Source organism: Phodopus roborovskii, unplaced genomic scaffold (genome assembly GCF_943737965.1).
Source record: "Phodopus roborovskii unplaced genomic scaffold, PHOROB, whole genome shotgun sequence".
Taxonomy (NCBI): Eukaryota; Metazoa; Chordata; class Mammalia; order Rodentia; family Cricetidae; genus Phodopus; species Phodopus roborovskii.
The window spans coordinates 26,403,571-26,422,325 of NW_026126459.1; the positions used below are offsets into that span (position 1 = coordinate 26,403,571).

The 18,755-nt window shown below is 40.3% G+C and overlaps 2 protein-coding genes across 3 annotated transcripts in view; one reads left to right on the plus strand and one right to left on the minus strand.

Annotated features, from left to right (window-relative positions):
* The first annotated feature begins 1,608 nt into the window (after positions 1-1,608).
* Positions 1,609-18,755, plus strand: part of Nckap1l (NCK associated protein 1 like) — a 60,512-nt gene continuing 43,365 nt past the window's right edge. The window contains exons 1-3 of one of the 2 annotated variants that reach the window (XM_051190096.1): positions 1,609-1,732; positions 17,112-17,222; positions 17,914-18,006. In XM_051190096.1, coding sequence (XP_051046053.1) covers positions 17,160-17,222; positions 17,914-18,006 — 156 coding nt within the window. In that variant the 5' untranslated portion in view covers positions 1,609-1,732; positions 17,112-17,159. Of the gene's footprint in view, positions 1,733-15,827; positions 16,011-17,111; positions 17,223-17,913; positions 18,007-18,755 lie in introns of those variants that run through there. The other variant, XM_051190095.1, reaches the window with a different exon arrangement.
* Positions 6,715-12,942, minus strand: LOC127226176 (gametocyte-specific factor 1-like). The gene is made up of 7 exons (XM_051190097.1): positions 12,790-12,942; positions 10,980-11,077; positions 10,657-10,777; positions 10,406-10,504; positions 8,883-8,949; positions 7,335-7,402; positions 6,715-6,862 (listed from the first exon to the last, which is right to left on the minus strand). The coding sequence occupies exons 2-7, from the start codon at positions 11,070-11,072 to the stop codon at positions 6,849-6,851; spliced, it is 462 nt and encodes a 153-aa protein (XP_051046054.1). The 5' UTR covers positions 11,073-11,077; positions 12,790-12,942; the 3' UTR covers positions 6,715-6,848.

Here is an 18,755-nt window from a genome sequence, read left to right on the forward strand (position 1 = left end):
GTGGTGCCAGAGTGGTTTAAACTAATCCTCTCCCCCGTCCCCCCAGATCTGGTACAATTTTTGTCACTGTTGCTATGACCCATAAGTACTTTTCATTTCAATATTTACAGATTGAAATTTCTGAGGAAGAAAGAGCCAAGGGCTTGAGAGAATGGAAGCAGGGAGCTCTTCCAGACCCCCAAGTAGGTTCCACTGTAGTCACTGATGCCTTGTCAGGTGGCAGGGTTCTTAGCTGACAGAGCTGCTCCATTTAGCACCATGGGACAAGCCCACTGACTCACAAACAAAAGCCGAAGCTGTCCTAGTGGTGATTTGGAAATAAAGATGCATCCCACATCTGTTCCTTCTGTTCTTCAGTGCTTTGTTCATTCCCTTCCAAGCAAAGACATTGATGCCGTGCTTGAGATCCCTGCTGAGATTCCTTTCAGCCCAGCCCCACTTTTTTTTCTGCCCAGGTTGATAACATTTGAAAACAAAACACAAAAAATTAATGAGACCAAGTAATTTACACAAAGTCATTCTAGGAGTTAGCTGAGATTACTATCCAAAACTGAGTCTGGTCCTTGCTGGTTCCATCTGTGTATATACTATGGTCCTTATAATATATATGATATATATGTATATATATGTGTATGTATACATGTATATATATGTATATGCATGTGTATATACATTATAACTTATAATAGATAAAAATAAAGCCAATGTTTTAATAAGTCTAATGAGCAATAAGAATTCCTGAAATTCTTCCGAAGCATCCAGTGTTCTATGGATTAATGAGATGACTCTGGGTAAGTGACTTGCTGCCAAGCCTGATGACCCAAGTTAATCCCTGGGATCAACTCCTGAAAGTTTTACTCTGACATCTACATGTGCACCATGACATGCATGTGCACACACATGCAAATAAATATAATAATATTAATAAAAAGAATCTTTTAGGGTTTCAGAAAACCTAATAAACTCCCACGCAGCAGAAGACTAAGCATGTCTTTGTTTCTTGAATTTTATTGAATCCTGGTTCTCTCATCTAATTATGATTTCTGATTGGCAGTTAAGTATATAGTTAAACAGAAAATTATTCCATAGATGTAGTTGAAGAATCTGTCAAAATTAGGGCTTGTAGAGCTGAGGAGATTCCTTGTGGGTAAGATGCTTTTTCTCAAGCATGAAGCCCTGAGTTCATATCCTTAGCACTCATGTAGTAGCCCTCTACGTGTGTGTGTGTGTGTGTGTGTGTGTGTGTGTGTGTGTGTGTGTGTCTAGGTGTAGAATGCTTAAGATCTATTTCAGGTAATACATTTTTATGAAGTATAGCTGCCATATTTTACATTAGATCTTTAGAACTAACAATCTATACTTGTAGGCTTCCATCAATATCTCTTTACTTCTCCCCATACAATTTCTAGTGTCTCAGAATAGATCTTATCTGACTTGAGAATGGGTGTGCTTTGCTAATGTTGCAGCATCTGTAAGAAATCATCTACCTTGTAAGGGTGTGTGAGGCAATATGAGACTACAATACTTGAAGCTTTTTCTCTCCTTACTTTATATAGCAGCTGCTTGGAAAGCCTGCACAGGAGTATAGATAGACCACAGGAGTGATGATGTGGTACCAATGAGGTATGTTCCAGAGCAATAAGAGATGGAGAATGCTCCCTTCTCCCATTTATATTGTGAATGAAGAGTTGCAAGCTGATAACCTGACTTCAAGCAAGAAACTTTGTAGCTGGTAAGTCTTGTTATTATTCTGTTGTGAAAAAATCTTTTCGTACACTGTGAAGATGTGCCTTTGCCAAGGCACTTTCTGATTGGCTTAATAAAGAGCTGAATGGCCAATAGCTACACAGGAGAGAGAGCAAGAGGAGAAGGAATCTAAGTACAGAGAGACATCAGTGAGACTCAGAGAAAGTCAGACATATGGTACAGAGGAAAGATAACTGAGCCACGTGGCAAAACGTAGATTAATAAAAGCAGGTTAATTAAGTTATAAGAGCTAGTTGGGAAAAAGCCTAAGTTAAAGGCCAAGTTTTGGTAATATTAAATATCTGTGTTGTTATTGGGGAGCTGGAGGTCTTACAAAGGAAAGTCTGACTACATTTGCGAAAGCTTGCTACATTATTCCATTGATATAACTTACCTTGGTGGAAGTTTTTGAAAAAAAAAATTAAAGAAACCTGTCACCAAGAGTTTTGAAAGGCTGATTTATTTATTTATTTTAAAAAGAAATTAATTTTATTTTATGTGCATTGGTGTGAAGGTGTCAGGTCATCTAGAACTGGAGTTACAGACGTGAGCTCCATGTGGATTCTGGGTCTGCTGTAAGAGCAGCTGGTGCTCTTAACCTGAAAGGCTGATTTATGAGAGAAATATTTAGCCCAGAGTACTGAGTCTCTTTTTTACCTCATCATGTCTATAAAGGGTTCCTCACATTCAACAGTTTTGACTGTGGGCTCAGAATCATGCCTGTGTTAAAAATATCCCACAGTTTAATGATAATAAAGTAGAAAGAAAAGCTTTATAGAGATATGTGCTATTTGTTACCAGAGCATGTGGGCATAGTTAGAACATTGGGGGATTTGAGAAGTTTTGAAGAAATTACATTTATTTATTTATTTTTTTGAGTGAGATATCTCTGTGTAGCCCTAGCTGTCCTGGAACTTATTATGTAAACCAGGTTGGTTTAGAACCCACAGATATCCAACTACCTTGATTTCCTGAGTGATGGGATTAAAGTTGTGTGCTCTCATTCCCAGTTTGGGGTAATTACATTAAAACTACTATTGGCCTGGAAAAGTGGTTCAGCAGTGAAGAGCACTTGTTGCTCTTGCAGAGAATCTGGGTTTGGTTTCCAGTACCCACATAGCAGCTCACAACAGTTTATAATTCCAGGACCTTGATACCGTCTTTTTACTTCTGTAGGTAGTAGACATGCACATGCAGGCAAAACACTTAAAATAAGTAGTCTAAAAAGGAATTTAAAATTTACTGCTTTTTTTCCCCTCAAAATAATCACTCCTTACCTCCATAAGTTAGTTTGGGTTTTACTAAAGCTTTGACCAAATGTTATGTTAGTGGCTAAAAAATAGCCATGTGGTGGCACATGCCTTTAATCCCAGGAGGCAGAGGCAGGTGGCTTTCTGAGATCAAAGCCAGCCTGGTCTACAGAGTGAGTTACAGGACAGCCAGGGCTATGCAGAAAAACCCTGTCTTGAAAACAAAAAAACTCAAGAAAGTCAAAGTGTATTTTAAGAACCAGAATGTGGACCCAGGTGTGGCAGGGTATATACCAGGCCACCAACCAGCTCCCAAATCATGACGTGGGGACTCATTATTAGTTCTGAATGCTCAGCTTAGCTTAGGCTCATTTCTGGCTGGCTCTTTTAATTTAAATTAACCTGTTTATCTACCTTTTTACCTTTCTTTCTGTATGCCTTACTTTCACTGCTTCTAGCGTCTGTCTGTGTGGCAGCTGCCTGGCTAGGCGGGGTGTCTCCTCTCTCTCTCCTTCATTCTCGACTCTCTTGTTTCTCTCATTCTAGTTGAGCCTAGATTTCTCCTATTTATTCTCTCTTCCCACCAGCTCTGCCTATCCCTAGCTATTGGCCACTCAGATGCCTTAGGCAGGCAAGGTGGAACAAATGCAACACATCTTTGCATAAATAAGCAAATGACAAACAAAGTGTACCTTTACACAGAGTAATATTCTGAAGCATAAACAAATGTAACACATCTTTGCCTAATTAAAGTAATATTCCACAATAGGAGTATGCCTTTGATTCTAGCACTTGAAAGGTGGAGACTGGGGGACTAGAAGTTGAAGGTCATTCATTCTCAGCTATACAGTGAGTTTAAGCCTAGCCTGAGCTACACGAGCCTGTGTGTGTGTGTGTGTGTGTGTGTATGTGTGTGTGGTACATGTACGCTACAGTGCTTATGAGGTTAGAGGACAACCTGAAAGAGTTTGTTGTTTCCTATGTGGGTTCCAGGGATGGAACTTAGGTTGTCAAGCTTGGTAGCAAGAACCCTTGCAAGCTGAGCCACATTACCTTATTTTCCAACAGTCTCTCTCACTGAACCTGGATCTTGCTGACATGGCAAGACCAGCTGGCTGGTGGGATCCAGGAATCTTGTCTCTAGTGCTAGGATCACAGGTGTATACAACCATGCCTGGATTTCTTTGTGGGTGTTAGTGAACTCAGATCCTTATGCTTGTGTGGAAAGACTTTACCAACTGCACACTATACCAGTGTACATCTAGACCCAGTCTTAAAAAACAAAAACAGCTGGTGTGATAGCATATGCCAGATGGGGAGTAGAGGCAGGCAGATCTCTGAGTTTGAAGCCACCCTGGTCTACAGAGGTAGCTTCAGGACAGCCAGGGCTACATAAGAGAAAATAATAATAAAAACAAAGCCAAAACTACAACACATTGAAATGTGTAATTTCTTAAGAAATGAACACAAACTGAATACAGCTGGAAACGTGTAGTCCCAGGTTTCTTGGAAGTGAGGAGGTTCACTTCAGTTCAAGAACTCAAGATAAACTTGGGTAACAAAAATCAAAGTGGTAAACACCTGTAATTGTGGTACTCAGGAAGCTGAGGTAGAAGAATTTTGACTTTGAGGATAGCCTGGGCCATGTATTGAGAAAATCTCAAAAACAAAAATGTTAATATTATATAAATTTAAGGAATATCAGTAGGTCTCCTTTGCGTGATAGACGTAGGAGACATCATGATATCAAACAGCTGGTTCAGTTGCCTTCTGGCTTTGTCATAATTGGAGAAAAAAGATAATTTGAAAAGACTCTAGTAAACTTGTGCGGAGATGAATCTCAAAAGGCAGTAAATATAGTCAAATATGCATTTGGCTATGGTAACATTTTTCTGGGGTGGGATTTGACATAAGCACTTTCTGTGTAGTCTTGGCTATCTTAAAACTTGCTTTATAGACTGACTGGCCTTGAATCCATAGAGATCTGCCTACCTCTGCCTCCTAAGTGCTAGGATTAAAGGCATGTACACTACTGCCCAGATACGTGCATGTACACACACACACACACACACACACACACACACACACACACAAACTTTTTAACTTTTTACTGAGTCTTTGTGGATTTTACAACATTCACCCGATCCCTCTCCTGTCCCCATCCCCTCGGAGCAAGGCCAGTTCTCCTGCTCTCAGGCTCTTGGGTCTGCCAGCCACATATTTTTAACTTAAAGTCTAAGTAGGTCTGGATTACTCAAGAAACTAGAAAAACAAAACTAAAACAAGAACAACAAAACAAAAACAAACCCCTAGTGTCATTATTTAAAAAGGTTCAGTAAATTCAATAAAGAGATACAGCTTTGCTGGATGGCTCAGAGATCTAGGATAGAACCAAAAATAATAGCAACAACAAAAGACTCCAAAACAAACAAACAACAAAAACTGATTCCTATCAAGATTCTGCTGTATTCATAGGTTGGTGTCTAGCCCAATCATCATAAGGCTTCCTCTGGCAGTTGATGAGAGCAGATGCAGAGACCCACACCCAAACATTATGTGGAACCCTGTGGAAGAGGGGGGAACTAACCCTAACCCTAACCCTGGGAGGATTGTAGGAGCTAGAGATGTTGAGGACACCAGAATACAACCCACAACACAATCAACTAAACAGGGCTCACAGGAGTCATGGAGACTGAAGCAGCAGTCATGAAGCCTGCATGGGTCTGTGCTAGGTCCTCTGCGTACATGTTATGGTTGTTTATCTTGGGGTTTTGTGCACTCCTAACAGTAGAAGGGCTGTCCTTGACTATTTTGCCTGCGTTGGGACTCTTTTCCTACTGATCCAACCTTGATGTAAGTATTTGTGCATTGTCTTATTGCAGCTTGTTATGCAGTGTTCTGTTAATATCGCTGGGAAGTCTGCTCTTTTCTGAAGGGAAATGGAGGAGCAGAGCATCTGGGAAGATGGGAGATGGAGAAGGGACTGGGAGGAGTGGAGGGAAGGAAGGCTATGGTGGGGATGTATCGTATGCGAGAATAAAAATATTTTTAAAAATACAGGTTTAAAGAAGTTGATGTCGACTTGCCCACCTGGATTACCTTGAGACCTTGTCTCAGTAGAAAATATCCAGCATTTGGGTATGTCTTACACATACAGTACCAGGCTGATTGTATGGGAAATACAAAGAAATACACAATTCTGACTTTTCTTGAGGTTGGTGGCTTGGTAGAAAGGAGAAGTTGTCTATATTTAACTGCCATGTTAGAAACCATTAAAGGAAACAGGAAAAGTTTTAGTGTGGCAAAAGAGTTGGACTTAAAGCCAGAACATGGCTTTTAATGGCTACAGGGTGAAGGATGACATTTAAAAATGAACAGAGTGAAAAGTAGGGTGTAATAAGATGGGAACAAATTGGGCTGACAGAATTGGGAAGGTAGATTTAGAGCTATGTTCCAAACTCAGCTTGTCATAAACTATATCCTTTAAAAACATGGAAGATTTGTTTAGCAGATTGAAGGAGGGTCACACAGTTAATGACAGTGAGGAAAAACTTGGGGAATGAATAGTTTAACAGTGGAATAGTTTCACAACCCACAGACTGATGGTAATTCCCCTTCTTTCTAACAATAGAAAAAGGCAAATGAGCTCGGTAGCCTTCAGGTGACTGACACATGATGATATGAAAACGAGGAGAAATAAGAAATCAAATCACGTAAGTTTGTCAAAGGAAAATATTCTTTATTTAAATAAAAACATGTTAAGATGACAGAGTTGTTACTTAAAAGTTGAGATTTTCCTAAGGTTTAAAAACATCTATTTGTTTGCTGGCACTTTATTTCACAATGTCTCCATCAGTTTTTCTGACCTGTAGGGAGAAAGAAAAAGATTGAAGTAGTATAATTTTCACAGCTTGAGGTGTGCGAGGAGTGTTGAAAAACAGCCTTCCACAGTCTTTTCTCCACCTGAAGCTCCTAGGACTTTCCCTTTATCCTATTGTGGGTTGAGGGGAACAGAATAACTCAGGACCAAGTGCATATGAGGCAGGAACACTATCCTCAGACAATATTTTAATAAATTTATTTTTGTGATGGGGGTCTTATTTTGTAGCTCTGGCTGGTCTGGAACTCATTATGTAGACAAGAGTAAACTTGAACTCAAGAGATTTGCCTGCCTCTGCCCTTTTCAGTTCAGGAATTAAAGGTGTGCACCACCATACCCAATAGCTTTAGGTTTTTGTTTTTGTTTTTCTTTTTTAGGAAAGGTTTGTCTAAAGAATCTCTGAAAGTTTAGACCACAATGTTAAAACTTTGATGTTAACCTGACAAAGGTTACTTTACCTCTTCCCCAGGACTTGTAGCTGTTAGGATGTTTTTCAGCCATAGTCTCTTTTAGGTCTCTTGAGTCACTAGAGGAGAAACCCATGAGAAGAAAGTTAACAGGAAAGCAGGAAAGGGAAATGAGCTGATATACCCAGTTCCAGGCAGCCAGAGTAACATTACTTAACATGGTCGATATTACTCAGTGTTACAGTAGGAATCGTTTTGATTTCTGTCTTTTGTTTCATATGGTTCCTTTATGCCTTCCCTTCTCATGTGGCAAGTGACTCCATCAATGTGCACTACAAGTTTGTTTGACTAGGGAATCCTGAGCTATTTGAATATTGATAGTCCCCTTAAGTCTGAGAAGGTGGCCATTTATTCTTTACAGAATTATGTTTGTATATACAAAGCCTTGACGAGATATTATCCCAAGGGAACTATTGAGAAGGAAAGTCCCCAGAGCCACACATATTTTATGTGTATATAATTGTGGTTGGTGTGTATGTGTGTGTTTGCCTATGTGTTAGAAGTCAGTGTTGGATGTTTCTTCAACTATTTTCCACCTTATTTTAAAAATAAAAATTTTATGGTATATGTATGTTTTGTCTGCATATATGTCTGTGTACTATATGTGTGCCTCCTGTCCATGGAAGCCAGAAGATGTTTGATTCCTGGAATTGGAGTTACAAATGGCTGTGATCTGTTGTAGATGCTGGGAATCAAACCTGGGTCCTCTAGAAGAGCATCAAGGACTCTTAACTGATGAGCCATAGTGTGTGTGTGTGTGTGTGTGTGTGTGTGTGTGTGTGTGTGTGTGTAGTCAAAGGACAATTTATGGGAGTGCTTCACCTACCATATGGGCCTTAGGGATTGAGTGCAGGCTGTCAGGCTTGGCAATAAGGACCTTTTACCCACTAGAACATCTCACTAGACTTCCACTTTATTTGCTATGAGATCTCCTACTGATCCTGGAGCTTACTGATTTGGTTAGACTACCTGGCCAGCAAGTTTCAGGGACCCTCCTGCCTGCTTCCTCAGTGCTCTGATTATAGGTACACACCACCATACCTGACTATTTTATGTTGACCTGGGATCTAAATTCGTCCTCATGTTTGTGCAGCAAGCATTTACTAACTGACCACAAATCTTTTAAGTTAGTGACTAAAGCTCAGGCACTTTGAGCCTATGGTCTACTGGCCATCTTCCCTTTGAATGTCCAACTTTAGGACTGGTAAGATGGCTGAATGGGCAAAAGCATATTTCAAGCCTTACAACCTGAGTTTAAAACTCAGAATCCATGGGATGGAGAAAACTGGTGACAACAGATTGTCCTCTGACCTGTCCACAAATATCCTGGCCATGCCAAACAAACAAACATTAAAAAAAGTCAAACCTCCTTTGGGGAGTGGATGGGGGCTTGGTGGGGACATGGAAGGATGGGAGGGAGAGGGAACTGGCATTGGTATGTAAGATAAAAATGTTTTTAATTTCAAATAAAAATTTATTTTAAGAAGAGAGTCAAACCTATTACCTTGAATGATGGTGATCACATACAGTTTATCTTACCTTTCACAAACCAGCATTTTTGGAGCAAAAGTCTCAAGAACAAATGAAGGAAAATGATGCGTATGATCTAGAAAGTAAAGAATGAAGGAGAAACACAAATTCTGAGTATTGTCAGAGTGTTGCTAGCAGAGGTTTTCTTAGCTCCCCTGTGTAGCTGTTACTGGGAAGGAGCTGCTCTGCCAGGACCATGTGTACATCCCCTTACATTTAGGTATGGTTATGTGACTGCTTTTACCAGAGGAATGTGTATGTAAGTGTCTTCTCAAACTTGATTATTAAAGGCACTTGTACCTTTTCCATTCTGTTGTGTCATCTTTAGAAGCTAAATGTGGAAGGTTGACAGCCACAAGATGATACAAGCTTGTATCCTCATGTTGCTATTAGCCACTAAATTTCTGACTTAGGGTTTTTATGACTGTGACAATGAACAAAAGCAGCTTGGGGAGGAAAGGGTTTAGTTCACTTACACTTCCAGGTACCAGTGAGGGTAGTCAGGATGGGATCCTGGAGACAGGAACTAAAGCAGAGGCCATGAAGGATTATCATTTACTGGCTTGCTCAGCCTGCTCTCCTGCTCTCTCCTGCTCTTTCTTTCCTTCCCATCCCCCCTTTGGAGACAGGGGATCTCTGTATGGCCCTGGCTGTCCTGAACCTCACTCTGTAGACAGACTGGCCTTGAACTCAGATCCATCTGCCTCTGCTTCCTGAGTTCCAGGATAACAGGTAAATCACAATGCCTGGTAAGATAAACTTTTCCTTTTTATGAGTGAATTTAGATAACTTTTTTTTTTTAAAGGAATAGTTTATTGAAAACTCTTGCTTAAGGAGCAATTGTTTGCACTGGAGGAGGGCAGAGGGGCTGAGTAGTAACAATACACTGTAGCACAAGGCTGTGGACTAGATGGAGGTGTAGGTGGGAATGCCTCCTTTTGGGGGTGTACTTGTTTGGCTAGGGCCAGTTTTCAGTTGTTTCCTAGCATGTGAATAAACACACTCTTCAACAGCCAGTGTATGATACCAGCACCTTAGTGTGAGCTGCTGTGTCTAAAATTTCCACTTGCAGTGTCTCTGCTATGCAAGTCAAAAGGCCATACAAAGTATGGCCACCTTGGCTGATGAAAGCTCAGCCCTGGTCAAAGGCTGTGGCCTTAGGATGCTGGCCCATAGCTCAGTGAGACCAGTCTTAAACTTAGTATTTCAATGTAGTAAAAGTTCCTTTTCTTTCCTTTCTTTCTTTTTCTTTCTTTCTTTCTTTCTTTTTTTTTTTTTTTTTTTTTTTTTTTTTTAGACAGGGTTTCTCTGTGTAGCTTTGTAGCCTGTCCAGGAACTGTCTGTACACCAGGTGGCCTCCACCTGCCTCTGCCTCCCAAGTTCTAGGATTAAAGGCATGCATCACCACTGCCTGGCTTGGGGAAGGATTTTTGTGAGGTAAGCATGAAGATTTATCATCCAGGGCTATTTACTGTCTGCTGGCTCTAAAGAGCACTTCTGTTCACAGATGTGTTCAATTCACCCTTACTCACCCACATTCCAGACATCAGGGTCAGTAGTCTGATTGCCAGCATTGGAGTTTTCATTTCCTTCAGAACTTGGTTGAGTAATCTTTAGAAGATTAAGTGGCTCTGGAAAAAAGTAGAAAAGGTGTTGAAGTAGAATTGACAATTAATTTTTTATTTGCTCTGTTTAGCTAAGGCGTCTAAGTAACTATAAGATATGGGGATGTAGGAAGCATTGAGTCTGGTATCACCTACCTGTTCTCAAGAGAAAAACTTACCATCATCAACTGCCGTTCTGTTGACACAGTTGGCCTCATGTTCCTTGAGCCTTTTGATTGGGACCACATGACAAGCATTATATTTGCAGTTAGCCATCTTTTTAGCTATCTTTGGATTTTTCTAGAAGGAAAAATTCTTGTTAGGTTGGCTATCTTCTATCCTCCACTCATTTCTGAAAATGCTGATGATATATTATCATCTCAACTTTATGACTAGTTTCTAGTTGTGAAGTAGAAGCAAAAAGCAAAACCAAAGAGCTATCTTTATATTCAGAAAATTTTTCTCTCTTTTGTAATTTACAGCTATTATTGGGGAAACTTACCTTTTTGCATGATGCCAGATGGTATTGTAACCTGCTGGCTGGTATCCTGTGGTTTGGATCATAAGGACAGAGTTCTATGGCTTCTAACTCCATTAGTCCTAAAAAGCAGGAATCATAGGTCGGAAAAGAAAAGATTACCGCTTAAGATCAGGTTGTCTTGACACATGCCTATTTTCTATTCTTAAAAGCAGTGTGGTATTGGGGCTTGAGAGATGGCTCAGCAGTTAAGACTGGTTTCTGCTCAGTCATGAAGCCTCCTGGAGTTCAGATCCCAGCACCCAAATTGGGTGGCTGACAAATGCTGGTAATACCCATTCCTAGGGATCCCACACCCTCTTATCTGGGGGATACCCATGAGAGCTTGTATACACCCCCCCCACACACACACCACTTAACACACCACTTACAAAGACATATTTGAGTAACAAAAGTAATAGTTTAGCTGGTTAGACCACAGGGAAAAGCCTCTGCTTCTTTGTTTTGGGAAGCCAAAATTTAACATTATACATACTCATAGGTTGCTTTAAATAGAGTTGTTTACTTCCCAAGTAGAATATTAAACAGGCAAGAATCCCTGGAAAAATTACAGACCTGAGTATGATGAAACTCAACATCTTGGGGAGCTAGTTCCTTTAAGTGTTCCTCACTCTCCCCTCCTTCCAACTTTTCTAAAACTGAGCTACTAATTGTCAGATAACCACCGAGAAAGGAATCAGAAGAACCACAATATAATGTCCGAGTTTAGGCCACTTACATTGACCTGAGAATGCTGGCCTGAAATCTCTAAACTTGTGGATATTAGCATATAAAGACTCCTAGAAATGATCTAAAAATAAGCCATCTCAAAGCTGCTACATTTTACTGCCAATAGGAGGCCCACTCTCCCCCATGGCTAGTTGTCTTCAGCTATCCAAGCAGACATTCATTTCAAGGACTTCCAAGTTTCCAGGCAACAGCTTTATCTGAGATTTCTGCAACACACTGATGATGCATACATAGTGTGGTGGTGGTAGTGTGTGTGTGACAGAAACGATCAAGGCAGAGTGGCGTAAGCAATCGGGATAGAAAAGTGCCTAGAATAGCTCATTTCTATTTGGTTTGCACCATGCCTAGAGCACAGACAAAGGGCATAGAGGTAGACTGTTTAAATGTCAGATTTTCCTGATGGCATTTTGGTGATTAAATTCAGGGATTTAGACTCAGGTAGTTTTTGGAAAACACAAGCCAGAGTGATTCTTTATACCTTCACTGGTTATTAATGATCATATTTGAGCTATGGATACTTAAAGTTAATTGATTTTTTGGGAAATTAAAGCTAGTAAAATCCATTATCATATATGATTATCTTTAGATTAAAGAAAGGTAATGGACCTTTAATCCCAGTACTCAGGAGTCAGAAACAAGCAGATCTCTGAGTTCAAGGCCAGCCTGGTCTACAGAGCTAGTTCCAGCACAGCCAAGGGTGTCTTGAGAAACAAAAAAAACAAAACAAAAAAAGGTTAAAAAAGAGAAAAAACAAAAAACCAAAAACAACATCCTGCTCCAAAAATGATAATGGAAAATGTGTTTTAATATCTATATGTAGTCTTGAGAAAACCTATTATTTCAGCCATTGGTTTTGGTCACACGGTAAGCCTGCTCTTTGGAGGATTCTCAGTGAAAACAGCTGATACCAGTTTGTTCATTAATCAAAACCTACAATTTCCATGGAGGGAGGCTATGACTATGATAGAGGCCATTTGATTTAGCATGTCAGACTCCTCAAAGCTACCTTCATTCTTAAACCTGGCATAAGGATGGTGAGACTTACCTTATTCTCCAAGCACAGTCCCTCAGTCCCAAGGGAAGTGTCAATGAAAGAAGTTTGAGAAGACAGAAAGCACAGCACCCTCCACTTAACAAAGGAAATCAGCTTGCTGTCCAAGCTCTCTGTTCTGTTCCTCGCCTCCCACCATAGGTTCTGTGTTTCTCAGACGTTTGATGTCATAGTGAAGCCTTAGAGAAGATTCTCAGTTTGGTTGCTTGTGGGAATCACCAGGAAGTTTTAAAGTGACAGATCTTTCAGGGCCATCCCAGAACTACTGGCTCAGAATCTTAAGAGTGGAAGCTGGCTGAGTGTGGCTTTAAGAGTCCCTCAGGGGATTCTGGTTGACAGTTACTAGGTTACCAGGCTACTGCCACCATTACATGTTCTGGGGTAATTAAATATTTTTCAGTTCACAGAAGAAACTGAAGTATATATAATCGTTTCCATTATTATTGCCCCAATAAGCTCCATCTTTCAACCTGCCCCTTTTCTTTACGGGGAGCCTAATATAGAATTCCACAGAAAGTGGAGATGGACAAGCTCAGTACACCTTCAAAAACCAAAATCTTAGCTCTTTTTTGGTAAATTTATCCAATATACTAGGCCCTGAGCTAAACATACACATTAACAAATCATTTATTCACTTCTTTAAGTTGTATAAGGGATTGCCATCATTTAATAGATTAAGAAAACCAACTGTAAAGATAGCCTACAGTTACAAGGCTTTCATGTCTCAGTAGCATTATTAATATTGCTTGACATAATAACTTGTAAGGTATCAGATATGTAGCAGCTAGGTTATCACTTTACTTATACGAATCAACTTAACAGCCCCATGAGATAAAAATTATCATAATCACATTTAAAAGGTACATAAACTGGATCAGCTGGAAAATGGAAGAGTAGGGCTAGAAAGTCAAGCTACCTGGGTCTAGAATCTGGGCTCTTACCACTAAGTCATAAGGCTCAGCTCACTGTGCTGAGCTACATTAATCAGAGTCTGCTTCTGAAGTGTGGGTTCTCCCTCATACCAGCTTCAATAGCCAGCCTCCAGCAATTTTTCACTGAATGTAGGAAGGGAAGATAACACAAAATGGGCATTTAAAGATAGAACCCAAGCTGGGCAGAATGGTACACACTTGTAATCCCAGCATTTAGGAGATAAAGGTGGGAAAATTAGGAGTTCAGGGTACCTATGGCTACATATTGAGTTTTAAGTCAGCAAGGATTCTATGAGACCTTATCTCAAAATCCAAATAAATGGTAAAACTAAATAAATGGAGGCAGAACCTGATTTGGATGTAAAGTACATGAGTGCAGACCCAGTGCTGTAGAAATTTAGGAAGGACTGGGCTTAGGACTGTTGAGCAAGACCCTGAAGCTTGAATAGGATTTGGCTCAGCAATAGGAAAAGCATATGTAAGCGAAGGCAGAAGCAAACACAGCACACTCCCAGTAGACAGAAACCACCGTTCCCATTTGATTGGGGAGTATATATTAGAGGTGGCAGAAAACAAGATTGGTTTGGCATAGAGAATCTTTAACTAATATTCTTTTTGGACAAGGACAGGAACATAAACGAGGAAGAGAAAGCAGAAAGATACTGACCCTGTGAAGGCTGAGGCCGGGCTGCTAAGCTGCCTCTGACTGCCTGTTATTTATCCTCCCCGGTCAAGGTAAAACCAATAGAACTTACAGACCTCTTCAGCAGAACCTGGGTTTCCTTGATAGCAGCAGCTGATTTAAATCTTTAAATCTTCAGGGCCCAAATCACATTCTTCTAGGCCATAGCATTTGAGGCTCCTATAAATAAAGACAGGGTCTCTTTTCTTAAAAATGCAAAGTATCTCTCAGAGATGCTTGAAATTCATACATTAAGCATTTGATTGTTTCTTCAAAACAAAACATTCTCTCAGAAGCTAGCATGCTAAATTCTTTAATAATAACATTGATCATCCCTGACTACTTCCTCTCACCCCCACCCAAGATTTTAGGCTCATACGAAAGCTCTTGGTTAAAAAAAAAAAAAAAAAAAAAAGGATTATTAAGCAAGCAGAGAAAAGGCTGTGTGTGGAAAGGAGGCAGGTGCACAGATAATCTCTGACATCGAAATTTCTGGGCATGTTTTACTCTCTGCCTCAAAAGAAACTTGAAGTAAGATGAAAGTTTGTTTAGGTAGAGGGCTTGGTTGGAACATAAGAATTATCTCAGTGCTAAGATTTATTCAAACATCTAAGATTCAAGGATCATTATTTTCTCTTGCTAATTAATCTGGCTTTTCACCATGGGGCTTATTTTTATCAATTTAGTCATAATTTAGTAAATTATTAGTGTTACGTCTTTTTTTTTTTTTTTTTTTTTTCTAAGACACGCTCTCTTGTTTGGAGGGCTCTAGCAGGTTTGGACATAGCAACATGGTGCTAGCAGGCCTTGCCCTTTCTTCTTCCCTCTTTGTAAACAATAGATTACATCCCTAAAGCTAGCCGCCAAGGTCTATTCCCTTATTTGAACACTTTTATTTTTGGGTTTTTTTTTTTTTTTTTTTTTTTTTTTTTGAGGCGGGGTTTCTCCGTGTATGCTGGCTGTCCTGGAACTCATTCTGTAGACCAGGCTGTCCTGGAACTCAGAAAGATCCACCTACCTCTGCTTCCCCAGTGCTGGGATTAAAAGCATATGCCATCACTGCCCAGTTTATTATAGGCACTTGATAATGGGGATATAAAAGGGAAAGTGTAGAGGTGTATGGGGCTGCTAGTAGATACTTGTTTTGTGTAAGCTTTGTCTGGGACACTTGGGTGGGGGGTAAGGCCAAAACGGTTGGTGCTGCTTTGTGAGGAGCCTTGAAAGCCTATTCCTTTCCTCAGCCTCCGCTCACTTCTTATCAAAGGGCTGTGCAACAAGAAAGAGGAAGTCTCTTCCGCTGAGGGTGCAAGAGGAAGAACAAGAGGCCTCTGAAGGCCTTTACGCCTGCTATCCCCCATGAACCAATTGCAGAGGCACCCGGAAGCCCGGTGCACCAACCAGGCTGGGTTCTTCTACATAGAGGGTGTTACCACCGGGCTGAGAATATTTGGGGCGACTGGGTCTTGCTATACGGATGATTCTCTCTCTCGGGGATCATCATGTCTTTGACCACTGCCTACCAGCATAAATTAGCGGAGAAGCTCACTATCCTCAATGACCGAGGCCAGGGGGTTCTCATCCGAATGTACAACATCAAGAGGGTAAGTATCGCATCAGGGCAGGAGCCTGGAGGCCTGCAGGCCCAATAGTCAAGCTTCCCTCTTTTTTTCTCCACTACTTAACTGGCTTTCTTCCACTTAGACCAAATAGATCCCTCCATTTGTGGAGATAGAGGGAGGCTCCTTTTTAAGGATTAATCTTTCTAGGCATGATTCTTGCCTATCTGGGAGCATCATGTTTCTCCAAGGACTGAGGGAATGGGGTGAGAATATTTGTGTTCTGAGTGATTTGGAGAAGGGTCTGGGATCTATTTGTTGCTAATTCCTCTACTTTTTGGGATTTCAAGTTGGGTTATTGTCAAAAGTATTTTTGTGGAATAATTTCCCGAAATGGAATTTATTTTCTTTCTTTCTTTCTTTCTTTCTTTCTTTCTTTCTTTCTTTCTTTCTTTCTTTTTTAAGGAGGTATCTTCTAAGGTCCTTCATGGCTGGCTGTACATGCTGTGTGTGTGTGTGTGTGCATGCTTAGGACAGAAACTATGATATTAAGAGGTGAACCAAGGGCTTGGAAAGCTGTAGGAAGTAGAGATAAAGGTAGGTAATTTTGTGACTCTCCTGGGAGAGAAAAGAAAGAACTTATGGGAAGGGACATTTGTGCACTTGTAGTAAAGCACCAGGAATATGGTTTCTGCGTCCTCATGCCATCTAGAAAAGCTTCTTGGGGTGAGTCCCTCACATACTGGACAGAACTGTGACACTGAACTTTATATAGACACTTTTCTTGACACTTCCGGCTTCCGTGGAGGGTGGGGAAGCAGCTTCCTCTCTCTGTTAGAGTCAAGCCTCTGTTAAGACAAGATGCCAGGTTGTTAGCTCTTAGGAGTGCTGGTTCATCGTCTGGAACTTGTTTCTCACATACTCTCATGCTTTTATAGTGAATCCCCAGATAGCCATTCCCGAGAGAGAGAGAGAGAGAGAGAGAGAGAGAGAGAGAGAGAGAGAGAGAGAGAGAGAGAGAGAGAGAGAGAGAGAGAGGGAGGGAGGGAGGGAGGGAGGGAGAGGGAGAGAGAGAATGAATGATTCTGGTAGAGGTGTGTATCTGAATAGAAATATAATATGGTGGTTTTATTTTTGTCTGTGCAGACCTGTTCAGATCCAAAATCTAAGCCACCCTTTTTACTGGAAAAGTCCATGGAATCAAGTCTCAAGTACATCAACAAGAAATTCCCCAACATAGATGTCCGGAATAGCACTGTGAGAACTTGGGCCGGTTTTCTCCTTTTCTGTGACTTTTTTTTTTTTTTTTTCCTGCATGACTCAGGTTCTCCACTTTTGGCTGCTTGTCTACAGGTGCAGCCATCTCTTAGTTTTCCTAGGCTCAGATACAGGGTTTCAGGTATTGGGGATTGTGAGTTCAGATGGGAGTTTCCCATGGTGAGCGGGGCACAGCCTTGTGAGCCAGATCCATGAAGACCCTGGAGTTTACAGAGACGCAGCTCCTTTAGCTTCAAGGGCACATGTTTTACTGTGGTTCTTGACATCCACATTGTGTTCTTTACTGCCACTGTGTCCAGTGGCATATCCTATCCTTCTCCCTGCCTTAGCCCCAGATTTCTCAAAATCTTTGCAAAGTATTTTTATACTCTGCCTCTTTTCCTATTGGTTTATATAGCAAACCTCTTCAGCTGAAAAGAAACTGGAAATCTCCTTTCAGGTAGCCTTCTGCTTGTAGTAAAAATTACATGTGGCCATCTAGTGAGACAGAGAATTTCTGTTTAGTGACTGGAGAATGCTGGCAAGTTTTGCCCTTTTAAGAAGGATTGGGTGATTAGCTGGAGAGGTGACTCCATGGTTAAGAATGTTTGAGCAGTGCTCCTAGTTTTTAGTTATTTGGACCAATTACTTTTTTATTTTACACGTCTTGTTTCATCTGTGTTTCTCTCAGCAACATTTAGGACCAGTACATCGTGAAAAAGCTGAGATAATTAGATTCCTCACCAACTACTACCAATCATTTGTGGATGTCATGGAATTCCGGGTGAGTCCTTTGTAGCCATTGTGGACATGGGCTTCAGAGGCTGAGCCTTCTTAGTAGGTGTTCATTGATGTTGCTTGACTCAAGTTCTTGAAAGAAAAGAGAAAGGTACTGATATGCAATGAAGTCTAAGTTGTATCATTAGTGAACTATATATGAAACACCATATTTGTACTTCAAGAGATACATAGGGCGGATATGGTTGGTGGCACACACCTCTAGTCCCAGTTCTAAGTCATCATCAGCTGCATATTGAGTTCTAGGCTAGCCTGGGTTACATGAAATTCTGTTTCAGAAACAACAAAACAAACTTATGTCAAATATAGTATTAATATATTTACACTGAATACTTAGAACATTATATATTATATATAAAAATTAAATATATTTGGTGATGGATTATGGCTGGCTTCAGTTTACTGAGCCAATATTCTTTTCTATTTATTTATGTGCTGTGAATATAAGGGTTCAGTTCTTTCAGATCTTAATTTTAATTCTTCTTTGAAACATCCATAAGTAGAACTATTGGATTATGGATAATTCATTTTTTAAAATTTAATTTTATTTATTGTCATCATGTGTGTGAATGTGAGTATGCATGTGGGTTAGAAAAAAACTTCAGGAGTTGGCTACCATATTGTTTTTTACCATTTTACCATTTTGTACCATTTAATTGCCTACCAACAGTTCACAAGGGATATATTTTATCAACATTCTGATATTCTGATCAACAATTTTTGTTTTCTGTTTTT